We start from the raw sequence: 15,434 nt of genomic DNA, 5'->3' as shown, positions 1-15,434 counted from the left end.
AGCAAAGGAACGAGGCAGAGGCGATGGCATACTTTGAAGGCACTTCAGATTGTTTGCATTGGTAGCAACGAGGCATTACCGTGCATGTGAGCAGCTCGCTTATGGTTGGCGGTTATGACACGCGACGCAATACCACTTGTAGAATCATCTCGCATCAGATGAGAGATGAACGATTGGGAAAGGAGTTAACGAGAAGCGAGAGAAAGAGAGAACACCGGGCAGATACAGAGAGGTTTGCATGCTTAGTTACCATCCTATACATCAGGGGAAGAGTGGCGTTGTGGAGATTGCGGTATCTGTAGGTGGAGTGTTCACTGAGTAGAGTGACAAGCAGACAGGAGCAATGACAGCATAGCAGCAAGTCATATGCGGGACGAAATCTCGTTTGTGGGGCACGAGATCCTGTTGTTGGACGACTTGCCGCTCCAAAGCGGTCTAACAGTGTAGCTGAGACAAGCCATCATAATTCCAGCCGCAATGTGGCACACGGGTCCAAGGTCAAGCCCACTTTCCCTGAATGCCCATGTGCCGACAAAAATCTTGGTGGGGGGAAGAAAGGCGGTTATCGGCAGGCGCCTTGAGTGATTTGCATGGTGAAATACGATCTTGAGCGGCGCAGCGTGCCTGGCGAGAACTGGTTTGCGGCACGACGATCGTCGATGTTATCGGTTATTTTTGGGCTTCATCTCGCTTTCGCAACTGCTGGCCATGCCTTGTGACGCAGCGGCAGAGCAGCAGGTTTTGAGGGAGATTTGGAGTTGCAGAGAGATGAGGGTCGCGACTGGTTGTTGGTAGTTGGCTGTGCCTTGTTCATGCGCATCCGGCAGAATGCCATGGCTTTCGCCAAAGTCGATGATTCCCATGTGCGCTCGGAGAGACTAGGCTCGGTTTCACCCGGCACGCCGCTACGAGATACGAGTAAGCATCCGCCAAGCCATCTCTCGCGATTAATCCTTCACATGCGGCGGCCGTCAGTTGCGAGCGCCGAAGCTTGTTGGGAGGTGACTGATGGCTCTGCGTCGCCAAACGGCTTACTGTCGATGCTGACATAGCCGGCCCGTGGCTGAAGTGGACTGCAGGCCGGGTTGAAGATCTTGGCTCGAAAAGCTTCGCATGTCATTGCCTGTACTAGCACCGGGTCTGCTGGAACGAGAAAGGCGCAGACAGCAGCTTTACCGATTGGGACAGAGGGGCGGCATGTGTCAGCGAAGACAAAGGGTTGTGCATGCGGGCCGTTCAACCTGTCAGTATAACAGAGTTTTGATATCAATCTCTTCACGTCGAAGAGGCATAGTTATGGTGGTGGTAGCTGGCGATGCTGCGGTGATGGAGGGGTCCATTCATTATTATCACAACCAGTCCTTCCGCTCCTAATCTACCCTACTCCGTCCGGCACCCGCGGATTCTCTCGTACGGCCAGGCACGATCTAGAGCGAAGGAATCCCCTAGCATCTACGTCACGCTTGCGCACGGTCGGTGTTGTGCACAAGCTCGGCGCTAGGAAGGGCTTGTCAGTGAAACGCAGCCATCTTGTACCGAAAACTGGGGGGTCACGTCATAGCCCATTCACCCTCGCATCGGCATACACGCCAGGCGCCCTTGCCAGCCACGGTATACTAAACCTCGCGTCTCCCGGCCTCGCTAGCATATCCATAGCAATTCTTTTTCCCTCGCCCAGGAACACCTTCCATCCCCCCTCAGCAGCAGCACTCCCCCGCGTCTGCTTGCCCCCACTTGCGCTCAGGTAGTCTAACCACGCACACACGGGCAACGCTCTCGCTTCACCCCCGCCATGAGTTCCCTCAAGAGAGCGCTTGACAAGCTCAAGCCGCACCACGGATCCTCGGCCTCGGACGACGAGAAGAGCGGCGTCAAGTCGCCCTCATCCGTCAATGGCCGCGCACAGTCGCCCGTCGCGTCGCCGCGCTCTTCCGTCACCCTGGGCGGCTCTCGAGCAAGCGGCGAGCACAAGCGCGCTGACGTCGCCTCTCCCACCGACAGCAGGACCAGCATCGACCAGCCCCGCAACTCCCTCAGCGGCATCCTCCACCGTCGCACCGAGAGCCCGAGCCGAACCGGCACTGACAAGACCAACAAGACCAACCGCTCCGGCTCCATCTCGCACAGCCCCATGCGAGCCGTCAAGGAGAAGCTGCACATTGGCAACGACTCGAGCGACGAAGATGCCCCACTCAACCGCGAGGGCGAGCCCATGTCCCGCGGCCAGCTGCGCAAGCACGAGAAGCAGGCCCAGCAGGAAGAGCGCCACAAGCAGAACATGGAGAAGGAGCAAGAGCTCGAGCGGAGGAGGAAGGAGATGGAAGACCAGGCATTGGCCGAGCTGACACCTGAGCAGCGCTCCAAGTACGGTGTCATCGACCCAAACTCCTACGCTGGCGAGTGGAAGCATGAGCCCCGCCACAGGATTCAGGACTTCTCCGCAAAGGACGTTGGCAAGGAGGTCGTCTTCCGCGCCCGCATCCACCACCTCAGGAAGATGAGCTCCAAGTTCGTCTTCTTGATGTTCCGCCAGCAGCTCGCTACCATCCAGGGTGTTCTTTTGGAGCACGCGGATATCTCCAAGTACATGTTGTACTGGGCTGAGCACCTGGACGCCGAGACCATCGTCCTGGTCAAGGGTATCCTTCAGGAGCCCAAGGCCAAGCAGGGAGAGGTTCTTGGAGCCACCATCCACGACGTCGAGGTTTCGGTACACGCCCTCCACGTCGAGGCCGCCGTCACCGACCACCTGCCTTTCAACGTCAACGAAGCCGAGGTCTCACAGGCTGAGGTCGACGCCGAACTTGCGAATGCAGACCACAAGGAAGGACATACCCGCGTCAAGATTGCGGATCGTACGCGTCTGAACAACCGCGTTATCGATCTCAGGACAACAGCTTCACAGGGTATCTTCCGCATCCAGTCAGGTATCTGCAGGCTCTTCCGTAACCAGCTAGACTCTGAAGGCTTCATCGAAATTCACACCCCAAAGCTTCAGGGTGGTGCTACCGAGTCGGGTGCCAGTGTGTTCAAGATCGACTACTTTGGTCGTGGCGCCTTCCTTGCTCAGAGTCCCCAATTGGCCAAGCAGATGGCCATCTCTGCAGACTTCGGCAAGGTGTACGAGATTGGTGCCGTCTTCCGTGCTGAGAACAGTAACACGTACCGTCACTTGACTGAGTACACTGGTCTGGATCTGGAGATGCAGATCGACGAGCACTACCACGAGGTCCTCCGTGTGCTGGACCGCACTTTCAAGGCCATTTTCAAGGGTATCTACGAGCAATACCGTCCCGAGATTGAAGTCATCAAGAAGCACTTCCCTCACGAGGACTTGGTCTGGCTGGACCAGACACCCATCATTCCCTTCGCCGACGGTGTTCGCATGCTGAACGAGTCCGGCTGGAGGGACGATGATGGCAACGAGCTTGACGTGAACGAAGACCTGGGTACCAGGGATGAGGTTCAGCTTGGTCGTGTCATCAAGCAGAAGCTTGGAACCGACTACTACATTCTAGACAAGTTCCCCGCCAATGCGCGCCCATTCTACGCCATGAACGACCCGAACGACCCCACCGTTACCAACTCGTTCGATATCTTCTGCAGAGGTCAAGAGATTCTCAGTGGTGGCCAGCGTATCCACGACTCCACCTTGCTGCTGGACAAGATGCGCAAGCTCAAGGTCGACCCCGGTTCCATGGAGGACTACATCCAGGGCTTCCAATGGGGAGCACCGCCCCACGGTGGTGGTGGTATCGGTCTCGAGCGTATTCTCATGTTGATGATGAACCTCGGAAACATTCGCCATGCCTCCATGTTCCCTCGCGACCCGAAGAGTCTGCCAGAGCGACCAGTCGTCAAGCAGCTGCGTCATCCTGAGGCCAGCACTATGCACCCACCATGGGAAGGACAGGATCGTGCGGTTGCCAAGATCGACCTCCAGCCTATTGAGAAGCTTATCGCCAACTACGGTGATGCCACCAACACCTCCTGGTTGGAGCCTCGCACCGAGATCTGGCGCGACGAGAACACCGGTGCGGCTGTCGGCTTCGTACCTCAAGACGGTTTCGCCATCACTGTTGGTGACCCTCTTTGCCACGAGTCTCAATACCTCAAGACCATGGCTGGTTACCTCAAGTACATCAAGAAGGAGCGCAACCTCAAGCCACTGTGGCTTCTTGTAGGACACGCCACCGAGGAGGTACTTGCAACCAAGTTCAACTGGCGCACATTCTCCGTCACTGGAGAGCAGCGTGTAGACCCTGTCCACAACCCAGCGGACAAGGACTCTGACGTGCAGCGCAAGATCCGCCACGCGGAGAAGGAGGGTGTCAAGATCAGCGATTACGCCCTCGGCACACCACCACCACCAGATGTCAAGGCCAAGGTCGATGCTCGTGTAGCGGATTGGCTGAACAACCGCAAGGGCAAGCAGGTCCATCTGACCAACATCCACCCATGGCAAGACGAGGAGCATCGCCAATACCACATCGCCTACACACCCGACGGCACTATCGCTGCCTTTGTCGCCATGGCGCAGCTCTCACCCGACCACGGCTGGCAAGTCAAGTACTCTCTCGACTTCCCCGGCGCACCCGGTGGTTCGATTGAGTACATTGTCACACATGCTCTCAAGCAAGTCGCCGCTAGTGGCGCGACCAGCGTCACCTTTGGTGGTGGTGCTAGCTCCAAGTTCAGCCCAGGACACAACGTCAAGGGCACTCGCGTCAAGGTGCTCAGCCGCGCCTACCACGCCATTGCGACCGAACTCAAGCTCACCAACAAGACTGAGTTCCGTGAGAAGCTGGGTGCAGTCGACGACCCAAGCTACATTTGCTACCCACCCCACGGGCTGGGCCCTATGGCGGTCAAGGCTATCTTGAACTTCTTCTCTGATGATGATGACAACAACTAAGTAACATGTTGGTGGACGATATACGCGCTAGGATAACGATACATTGATGGATGATCGAAGGCATGATACCACAAGGCGTTTGCTGTATGAGTAGACGGTACCTTTTACCTGTCTGACTCTTTTAGGGACATTTGTAGCGAGAGGACGTTCTTAGGTAGATAGCGATGTTTCTTAATTTAATACCCTCTGAAATGTCTGACTACCTTCGTGTGATAACAGGATGACTGTCGTAGCCGTCATAAGCTTCCGTAAGCTTTTCATATATCCAAAGGTCAATTTAGACATGACCGCGGGATCTCTGTGCTACCTTCGGCGCGTTTCGAGTACTTCCGACGTGACACCGCGTAAGCTACATACGGCAGGCACATCGGTAAGGCTCATGTTCCACCACCTCACACTCCATAGCCGTTGTTCAACACCGAGACATCAGCATCCATCCCCAACGCACAACTCTCGGACAAGAGTCCATTTGATCGGCTACTGCGCTGACTTGGCGTCGCGCTCCCGATGACGATGGACCAGGTCGCGGGGAACATTCGGCGCACTAGAGGAAGGCGGGGTCAAGCGCCCGGCTTGGAAACCTTCGGACCTTCGACACGGCTAGATGAAATGGTTTTCGGGGCCGTGCGATTGGCTAAAGGAGGGGTGTAGGAGATGGAGTCCAGACGGCGTCTGACGTCTGTTGGTTGCGTGTTGGCGTCGGGAAAGCAATGCGCACGTGTGAATACTTCCACGGTTCGCGTTGACGAAAGGCCGACCTGCGACTATAAGAAGCCTGTTCCTAGACCTTTTGTACAAGAGGGTAAAAGCGAGTCAGTCTACTTTGTACGATAGAGTTTCGACAAGAGTACGTTGGGCTCGGTGCTATTGCTAGAGCGTTTCTCTTACCGGATAAAGAGCCAAGCTCTACTCTTGACCGACCTTCTGGCTTTCGACAGACACGACGCCCAAGATGTTTCTTACGACGCTTCTGATCACGCCGTGGTCTATCCTACTCCTTCCGGTCGTCTTCTACATCTTGCCTTACCTCCGCAACTGGCAGATCCGCGATATCCCCTCTCCGTTCCCAGCCGCTTGGACGAACCTCTGGCTCTTGGCTCAATGCCGGCGCGGGAAACGCTATCTCGCCGTTCATGAGGCACACAAGAAGTACGGAAAGCTTGTTCGTATTCAGCCGCATCACGTCAGTATTGCGGATGCGGACGCTATTCCGCAGATCTACGGTCACGGCAATGGGTTCCTGAAGAGCGAGTACTACGATGCTTTTGTGTCGATAAGACGGGGACTGTTCAACACGAGGGATCGTGCGGAACACACGAGGAAGAGGAAGACGGTTTCTCATACGTTTTCTGCCAAGAGTGTACTGCAGTTTGAGCAGTATATCCATCACAACCTGGAAGAGTTGCAGAAGCAGTGGGATCGAAGGGCGGCCAGCGTTCAAGAGAAGGGAGGATGGTATCATATGGATGCACTGCACTGGTTCAACTACCTCGCTTTCGATGTCATTGGTGATCTCGCGTTTGGAGAGCCGTTTGGTATGCTGGCGAAGGGAAAAGATGAAGCCGAGGTCAGCAAGGGAGGACAGATCACGTATGCGCCTGCTATTGAGGTTTTGAACAGAAGAGGTGAAGTCAGCGGCACCATCGGATGTTTCCCCGCCATAAAGCCCTACGCAAAGTACTTCCCGGACCCCTTCTTCAGTCAAGGCATGAAAGCGATCGAGAACCTCGCCGGAATAGCCATCGCCCGCGTCAACGCCCGCCTCGAGAAACCATCCGACCGCGTCGACCTCCTCGCCCGCCTCATGGAAGGCCGCGACGAAAGCGGCCAGAAGCTCGGCCGCGAAGAACTCACTGCCGAAGCCCTCACCCAACTCATCGCCGGCTCAGATACCACATCCAACACTTCCTGCGCTCTTCTCTACCACTGCCTCCAGCACCCAGATGTAGTCCAGAAACTACAAAAGGAACTCGACGACGCGCTCCCAGATGCAGATGCCATTCCAAACTACGCTCAAGTCAAGGACCTACCGTACCTCGACGCCGTCATCAAGGAAACAATGCGTATCCACAGCACCTCCTCCCTCGGTCTCCCACGCTTGATCCCGCCTGGCCCCGGCATCACACTGCTCGGCCACCACTTCCCCCAAGGCACCGTTCTCTCCGTCCCTGCATACACGATTCACCACTCTACGGAGATCTGGGGCGAAGATGCCGACGTATTCCGACCTGAGCGCTGGGAAAACGTGACCGAGCAGCAGAAAGCGGCGTTTATCCCTTTTAGCTATGGGCCGAGGGCTTGTGTGGGCAGGAATGTGGCGGAGATGGAGTTGGCGTTGATTGTGGGCACGGTGTTTAGGAGGTATGAGTTTGAGGTTAGGCAGGGCGAGATGGAGACTAGGGAGGGGTTTTTGAGGAAGCCGTTGGGGTTGGAGGTGGGGATGAGGAGGAGGACGTTCGAGTGAGTGACAGGTAGTATATGTGACGAGGTTATTGTGAGGGAAGGGAATGGAGAGGCGTTCTCCTGTGACGAAATCTGGAGACGCAAAACTTGGCTTTAGGTTATGTGAACACTTCGCTAGATTACTAAAAGATATACATGATGAATGAAAGAAGCTGATACCTCAGTATGCTCCATGACGCCGTACAGATGCAGTAAGATACACACTAAGGGAGCTTTACCAACTTCCTCTAGGAACATGACCAGAAGCCCGTCTTATCAACCGATCCGTATAAACACCCGCAAATATCGTACACTACGCCTCGAATCCCCAAACCCCTCTTTCAGAACCTCGTCTACCTGCGTTTCTCAATCCTGCCTGAATGCTGATGGACATTTTTAAGAGTAGCTGTATGCTGTCTTCGCCTCTGCTTATCATCGTCCTCCTTCCTCCACTCGTCAGGCCCATCTTTTCCATGTTTCCTGAGCTTCGCAGCCTCCCTCGCCGCTATGCACATACTGCAGATGCCTAGAGACATACCAGCAAGCAGATCGATGCGCTTGTTTGCGCCTTGGATGCAAGCGCAGTCGCCAGTTTGTAGGCGTGTCCAACAGCTTATGGTCCACGTTGGTACGTCGAGATTGGGGTGGCCGCAGTCTACATGTAGTCGGTGCGTGGTATAGCATATTGATGCTTGTTGGGTTGCCATGTTGACGGTGGATTGGTATGTTTGGACGGTGGACGTGTATGGCTCTTGGAAGTTTCGCGTCTTGGGTGTTGGTTTTGTGATTTAGGGACCGACCTGCGGTGATGACTTGGAACATCGGTATGAGATAGATATAGAATTGCTGTTGTATCTAAAAGTGTATTGAGATTGTGATGTTGAGGCAGATATAATAAGTTCATTTTGCGAGATCTTATATTATTCCTCAAGCCTGGCGTTTGCATCGGGTCCTTGAATGGGATATGGTCAAGGAACGGGCCGTGAATATTTTGCCATGGCATGATTATGGCTGCTGTGATGCTGCTTTACATTGACTGGGCGCGTCAAACAGTGTCACTGGTCGGCGGGAAGAAGGCAAAGTTATGGGCTATAATCACAAGGAGAAGAAAACCTTTTCGACAAACCATGGAAAGAGACATTAAACATTATTGATCTAAACACCTAGATCCTGTCCTGTAAAGTTCCAACTACCTGAACTTAGTGATCTTCTTCCCTGAACTCAGTGATCTTCTTCTTCTTCGTCCTCTCATTGCTCCCCGCGATGCTCATCGTACTTCCTGGACCGCGATCTTCACGTTTGGCTTTCTCCTGCGCTTTCTTCAACTTCCTACTCGTCCCGTTCTCGCAGTGGATACAGTTTCCCTTTACCGTGAGTTCAAGTGCAGTGAGTGTCCAATCCGTACAGTCGCACTCGCTCGTATCGAGAGATGTGGGACATGGGAATTGTTGATCGTATTCAAAAGCCATGTGGCCGCAATCGTATTCTTCGTAAAATTGGTAACAGTGTGCTGGGGGCGGTTCGAGAGCAACGAGGACTTGCTTCCCGGGCCCAGTTGGCTGTTCCATAGAGGTTAGTGCTGAGCGTTATGCGCAGCAGTGGGTGTCTGATCGTTTTGGGGTTCGACGTGAAGTTTGCTTAGTCTTGACAACGATGGTAGGGGAAGTCTCTAGCAGTGTGATGTAGTATTGTCGCCGCGAGCAGAGATTTATGGGGTGATGATGAGAGAGCCATTGCAGTGCCGCTCCCTAGGATTTATACTTGTGATAAGTGGCTCATGAGTTTTAGAGGTGTTGTAGTCAGAAGGACAGTAGAAAACACCTCGTGAGCTTTGCTAATGGACATTACTTCAGTGACGCCTCGTTGTATAACAAGCGCCACTGTTCCGTGGACCTCAGTAGAAAGACGAGATCCTGCTCTGATTAAGATGCGGAAGTAACAAATGGTAGAGTCAATCTTGAGGTCATGTAACTGTGCTCGCTTCGATCTAGTAAAACCAAGTTGCTTGTATCCTCAAGACGAAGATTTGCTCATCCACCAATAACACTTGTGAAATGTGAGTAAGTGAACGTAGGGGTTAAGTTACATTTGCTCCAATGTCAAGTTCTCTGATCTTGCTTTCCCCATGCAGGCTGCCTGCGACGAGGCCATCATCACCATATGGACATGACGTATCCAGTTCATGTCACTCCGAATTTGCTGTATCGGCGCGTGGTTATCGAAGATGATCAGCTGAGACAGTACGTTCCTCCTTCTGGCTTCGTAAGCTTCGCGGCTGTTCCATACTCATTTGTTTGACGTTCTCATAGTTGGTGAAGTGGGCCGCGGTGACGATTAGTGAAGCGCGGAAGTGCGCGCCTCCACATATTTCGCGCACAGACCAGCGCTTACTCTTAGCGGCCATTGTCGCGAACTCCCGGCATGTACGCGTATCGCCGACAAAGAAGCTGAGCCAACACCACTCAACCCTCGACCGCCATCTATCCGTCGCCAACTCGGAAGCAGCATCGCCTGCGTCGCCTAACATGGCGCCCAACGAGCTCGCCGATGTAGCGGCTGACGCCTCGTCGGGCGGCTCCTTCACCCTGTTGAAGCAGCAGCTCGAGCTCGACTTCAGTTTTGCACCGCGCCGCGTCAAGGGCCTCACCACGCTCGACATTCAGCCGGACAAAGCGCATCTTCGGGATATTACACTGAACTGCCGGCAGCTGAGGCCGACGAGCATCAAGATCGAAGGAGAAAAAGCCGCCTTTAGTTACTCGAACCTGCACCAGCGCCTGACGTTATACCCCGGGACCGGTCTCGAACAATATCACTACGCGAAAGAACGGATTGCGCGACATACACAGGGCGCAGAAGATGAGCTGGTCATTATTGTGCCTGACAAGGTCAAAATCCGGGAAGTGAAGCCCTCGGAGGCTGGCATGACCGACGACGCGCAGGGTACCTTTTATGCGCCGATGAAGCTGGAGATCGAATACGAACTGGACGACTTTCGGGACGCGCTGCAATTTGTCGGAGTGGAGGATGGAGATGCCCGGTACCCACATGCCTACACGCGCAACTCGTCCTTTCCCGGTGCGGCGTCGTGTCTCTTTCCGTGCATAGACGACGGCGAAACGCGCTGTCTGTTCGATGTGTCCATCCGCTATCCGCGAACACTGGGAGATGCGCTCAGCAAATCGAATGCGCAGGTGCAGGCGCAGGCACAGGGAGTGGAAAAGGCAGATAGTGTCATGCTGGATGCGGACGATGATCAGGTCGACTTGTCCGAGGAAGAAAAGGCCATGGAGATGCAAGTTATCTGCTCCGGTACCCTAACAGACGATGTGAGTATCGATTCGTTGTATTTAGCGCGTCCGATGCTGACCTTCAAAGATTCTCGATCCCACCGACTCTTCGCGAAAGACAGCCAGCTTCTCGTGCGATACCCTTGTCCTCCCACAGCATATCGGCTTCGTAATCGGTCCCTTCGAACATGTCGATCTCTCGGAATATCGCGACACACTTGATGACGAGCGCTTGGGAGAGAATGCCATCAAAGTTCACGCGTTTTGTTTGCCAGGCAAGGAGAATGAGGTCAGGAACAGTGCCATGATGCTGGCCCGAGCTCTCGACACCTTCACCGAGCGCTTCCAGAGTTATGCATTCGGCAACTCCTACAAGCTGGCATTCGTAGACGATTTAGAATGGGACACCGCGCACACGGCCTCATTCTCTATCTGTAGCTCTCGCCTACTCTTTCCGGAGACTGTCTGGGAGCCACTGGAGCACACGACCAGGGTCTTGGTGCATGCAGTAGCCAGCCAGTGGATAGGCGTTGACGTGATTGCACACAACCCAGAAGATCACTGGATCATCGTTGGTGGATCGTGGTTCATGGCTGAGCTCTACCTGCGAGAGCTGTTCGGTCGGAACGACTGGCGGTTCCGTCAAAAGGTGATGGTCGACCGTGTCATTCAGATGGACCGCAAGCGCCCGTCGTTACAGCAGCTCGGATACGTCTTACAACTGGATCCTGGAGAGGTCGAGTTCATGGAGCTGAAATCGCTCATGGTACTGTCTATCCTCCACAACCGTCTGGTAAAACAGAGCGGGAAGAATGGTGTCGACAGGTGTCTGTACCGAATGCTTTTCAATGCTCGTCAGGGCAAGTACGCCAACGGCGCGATCGCTACAGATGATTTCCTCGATATCTGTGAGAAGGTTGGACATCAGAAGCTGGAATCGTTCTTCCAGCAATGGATCGTAGGAGCTGGATGTCCTACTTTTCACTGTGTGCCTTCGTTCAACAAGAAGAAGCAGGTGGTCCAACTCACTATCAAGCAGCTTCAGGCTGACTCATCCATCACGAATATTGACAGCGGTCTCGCCGCGGATGACTTCATGCGCGAAGCGAAGGAGAAGTCTCGCGACTTGCGGTCGGCGACAGGATACCCCACTTTCGTTGGCCCGATGACTATTCGAATCCACGAAGCTGACGGAACACCCTACGAACACATCGTCGATATCAATTCGAACAACGTCAAAGTAGAGATTCCCTACAACACCAAGTACAAACGACTCAAGAGAAATCGATTGAACAAGGAGCGCATGGCTGCTGCCGCGGGCCTTGATGCTTCGGGCGAGACTCAAGAGGATGTCACCTTTTACATGCTGGGAGACCTTTTCACATCTCCCCAGGAACACGATGAATGGCGACTAGACGATTGGCCACCGGAAGACGAGGCTAAGCAAGAGGGGGAGGCTTACGAGTGGATTCGAGTCGATGCAGACTTTGAATGGATATGTCGGACCAACATCGAGGACATGCCGTCATACATGTACGTCTCGCAGTTGCAGCAAGACAAGGATGTCGTTGCACAAGCAGAGTCGATACAGTTTCTCGCCAACAAGGAAGGTCATAAGCTGATCTCTACTTTCTTGGTCAAGACGCTGATGGACAACCGATACTTCCACGGTATACGGACCATGGCCGCTAATGTTTTGGCTCAGAGTGCATTGAAGCGAACAGAGTGGGTTGGCCTGTTCCATCTGCAGAAGGCTTTCCGCGAGCTTTTCTGCTTACCCAACTCACCCATGACTCGCTCCAACGACTTCTCTGATCGTAGCATGTATCTGATACAATGCGCTATCCCCAAAGCCATTGCTAAGATAAAGGGCGAAGATGGCAGATCACCACTAGAAGCGAAGCGCTTCTTGCTCGATCTTGTTCGGTACAACGACAACCGCGGAAACGATTACAGCGACGACCATTATATTTCTACCTTGATGCGCTGTCTTGCGGAGACACTCACAAAAACTACAGCCAGTGCCGACCTTAGTCACGAAGAATGGGCTCAAGAGCAGGATTTCACAAGCAAAGCCATCGGAGAGCTTACCCGACACCAGAGACTTGACGAATGGATCCCTACCTACCAGAACGTTTACACAACCACCGCCCTTGACTGTGCGTTGAAGTTGGTCATGAGCCGCGTCACCCCGTTCAAGCCAACCGAGTTTCTCCAGTACGCCCAGCTGGGAAATGCAGACAACGTACGCTTAAAAGCTTGGGAGTGCTTGATTCGGCTCGGCATGATCCGGAAGGATACAGTCTTGAGATTCCTCATGCATGAGATTCGATCCGATCCTTCGCCGTACTTCAGAAAGCAGCTGCTACGTATCTTTGGCATTGCGATTGGACAAATCGCTACTGGAGACGTCTGGGCGCCGGAGAAGGCTGCGGACACTTCAGTAGGCACACTTATGATCGAGAACGAAGCCAGTAATGCTGAGCGTGCATCAGCTCTCGCCCGGCAGAACCTTAATGGGGCTTTGAGAGGGTTGAAGAGCGACATGCAAGGCAACCAAACCCTGCGTATGGTCCTGGAAGAAGCCCTGAGGTCGAAAGTTTTGTCTACGAACGACATGTCTGAGCTTTTGGACATCTGCGACATGATCTTCGATAACCAGAAGTCCAACAAGCTGCGTATCAAACTGTCTATGCCACGCTATTGGAAGGTGGAGCACATTGGAAAGGCATCAGTGGTCTTCAAAAAGACCAACAAGTTCAGATGGAGATCGTTGACGCCTCTAAAGGAAGAGAAGAAGGAAGATAAGGACGACAAGAAGGAAAAGGTGCCTGTTCCACCTGCCGCACTACCTACCCCACAACCCACAAGAGATACAGCTGCTCCGGCTCCGAAAGCAGCACTGCCGAAGCTGTCGCTCAAGATCGGAGCACCGAAGAAGCAGTCTACTGCATCTACACCAGCAACTGCGGACTCTACACAGGCCTTACAGAGAAGCCATTCTATAGTGTTCTCACCCACTGTCTATCACTCACCATCCCCTGTACCAGTGTCCAAACCTGCATCTCCAGCGCCAGTGCAAGCGCCAGTACCAGCACCACCGCCCCCGCCCCCTGCCGCTCCAGCCGCAACGGATTCGCGTTCATCGACTCCAGAAGTGCCGCTGATGCAGCCGTCAAAGAAGATAGCCACCCCAGCAGCGACCCCCAAGCCAGCGACTCCAGCACCAGCTCCGGTACAAGCTCCCACCGCTGCTCCTGCTCCAGTCACCAAGACTCCGGTCCCGCCACCCAAGGTCCCTACTCCAGCTCCTGCGCCTGCTCAAGCGAAGCCAACACCAGCGGTCATCAAGGTACCAAAGCCTATGGCTACACCGCCTGCTATCGCATCACCGGTCCCTCTGCCGGCGCCTAAGCTTAAGATCAGGACCAAGACCGCTTCCGGCTCTACTGTGCCATCAAGGCCCTCCAGCGCAGCTCCATCACCACGTCCTAGTGCCGCTCCTTCACCTTGGCCAAGCGCAGCCCCTGCTCCGTCACGACCTGCTGCTACCAACCCTGCATCCGTGGTCAGACCTGTAATCAAGCAAAAGAGAAGCAAGATCGTCAAGCTGCGAATTCCACCCAAAAGGCTGGCAGGCTTTCTCGCTGGAGAGAACAAGAAACGTAAGATGGTTACTGGAAACGGGGACGACGACAGGCCATCTAAGCGACAGAGCTTCGAGCCAAGTAGTTTGTCAAACGGCAACGGCACTGCTAAGAGCGGTCTCGTCAGCGTGGAGAGGGGTGGTAGCAGTGGGCCAAGACTGCTACTCAAGATGAAGGTAGGAAAGGCCAACTTGCCAGGCGAGAAGAAACGATGAGATCGAGACGAAAAGGTTTTCAGCAAGAGACAAGGTCGACAGCCATGGCCATGACGAGGTATCGAGGATAACACAACATGCATTTCTAAGGTGTTTAACGGACGGGCATCTCTTTCCCCCACAGCGAAATATGGTTTAAGGAAAAGGAGGGTTCAAGGCCGCTGCATGCATGCATACGGGATCAAACAGCATTCAGCGATGGCGTTATTTGTAGTGTATTTTCACATGGGTGGTGGGAATGGGACATTCAGGTGGATACCCCCTTTGCTGATTTTAACGAGTATACATGCCTTCATCGGGCTTTGTATTGTTAGACCGCCTAGAGTGAGAATGCATAATTTACACGTGTATGACCTGATCTGCTATGTGGGTTGAAAAGTGAATTAAAGATGGGTATTGATAGCGAGGAAACGCTCGCTAGAGAGCGAAACACTAGAGTACCCCGTAGTGATGTGTACGCCAAATGAAAGGGTATCTACCATTACACCCCGCCTGAAATCTATACTTGGTAATGAAATGATCTCGCTGTGATATTATGATCCTCGCCAGAAGAGCTTTTTCACGGACCGTACGCCGGATTGGAAGACTGATTCGCTAATGGGTGCTGGAGCTGGTGTTTTGTGTGCAGTAGTTGGGAGGACTTCTTCCGCAGGTGAGGGACTCAATGGTGTTGGTTTGGATGCCACTTGGGGTGGGGAAGACGCCGCTTGTGGTGAAGAAGGCTGAGTGCTGGCGGTCGCGTCGTTTGTAGATCCGAGGGCTGTCATAGCTGTCGCTTTCTTCGCAGATCCAGACACCGTCTTTGCCGTCTTCTCCACGACCGTAATTGCATCCATATCGTATGTAGCATGAGGGAAAACACCCTCTCTCCCCGTTTCCGTCTTGCGATATTTGGCATGTGGCAGCGTAGATTTCTTAGTTGGAG

The 15,434-nt window shown here is 53.9% G+C and overlaps 3 protein-coding genes across 3 annotated transcripts; all 3 read left to right on the top strand.

The window, feature by feature from the left end:
* Nucleotides 1-1,792: 1,792 nt before the first annotated feature.
* Nucleotides 1,793-4,915, top strand: J4E93_004295 (uncharacterized protein; the record flags this gene model as incomplete). The annotated part of the gene is made up of 1 exon (XM_049342223.1): nt 1,793-4,915. The coding sequence occupies one exon, from the start codon at nt 1,793-1,795 to the stop codon at nt 4,913-4,915; it is 3,123 nt and encodes a 1,040-aa protein (XP_049200375.1).
* Nucleotides 4,916-5,867: 952 nt separating this feature from the next.
* Nucleotides 5,868-7,379, top strand: J4E93_004294 (uncharacterized protein; the record flags this gene model as incomplete). The annotated part of the gene is made up of 1 exon (XM_049342222.1): nt 5,868-7,379. One exon carries the CDS (start codon nt 5,868-5,870, stop codon nt 7,377-7,379), a length of 1,512 nt encoding a protein of 503 aa, XP_049200374.1.
* A 2,503-nt stretch (nt 7,380-9,882) lies between these two features.
* Nucleotides 9,883-14,509, top strand: J4E93_004293 (uncharacterized protein; the record flags this gene model as incomplete). Its single annotated transcript, XM_049342221.1, has 2 exons — nt 9,883-10,686; nt 10,736-14,509. The coding sequence occupies 2 exons, from the start codon at nt 9,883-9,885 to the stop codon at nt 14,507-14,509; spliced, it is 4,578 nt and encodes a 1,525-aa protein (XP_049200373.1).
* Nucleotides 14,510-15,434: the final 925 nt, after the last annotated feature.

Source organism: Alternaria ventricosa (assembly GCF_023758065.1).
Source record: "Alternaria ventricosa strain BMP 2768 chromosome Unknown scaffold_6, whole genome shotgun sequence".
Taxonomy (NCBI): Eukaryota; Fungi; Ascomycota; class Dothideomycetes; order Pleosporales; family Pleosporaceae; genus Alternaria; species Alternaria ventricosa.
This window is presented reverse-complemented; position numbering and strand designations above follow the sequence as displayed.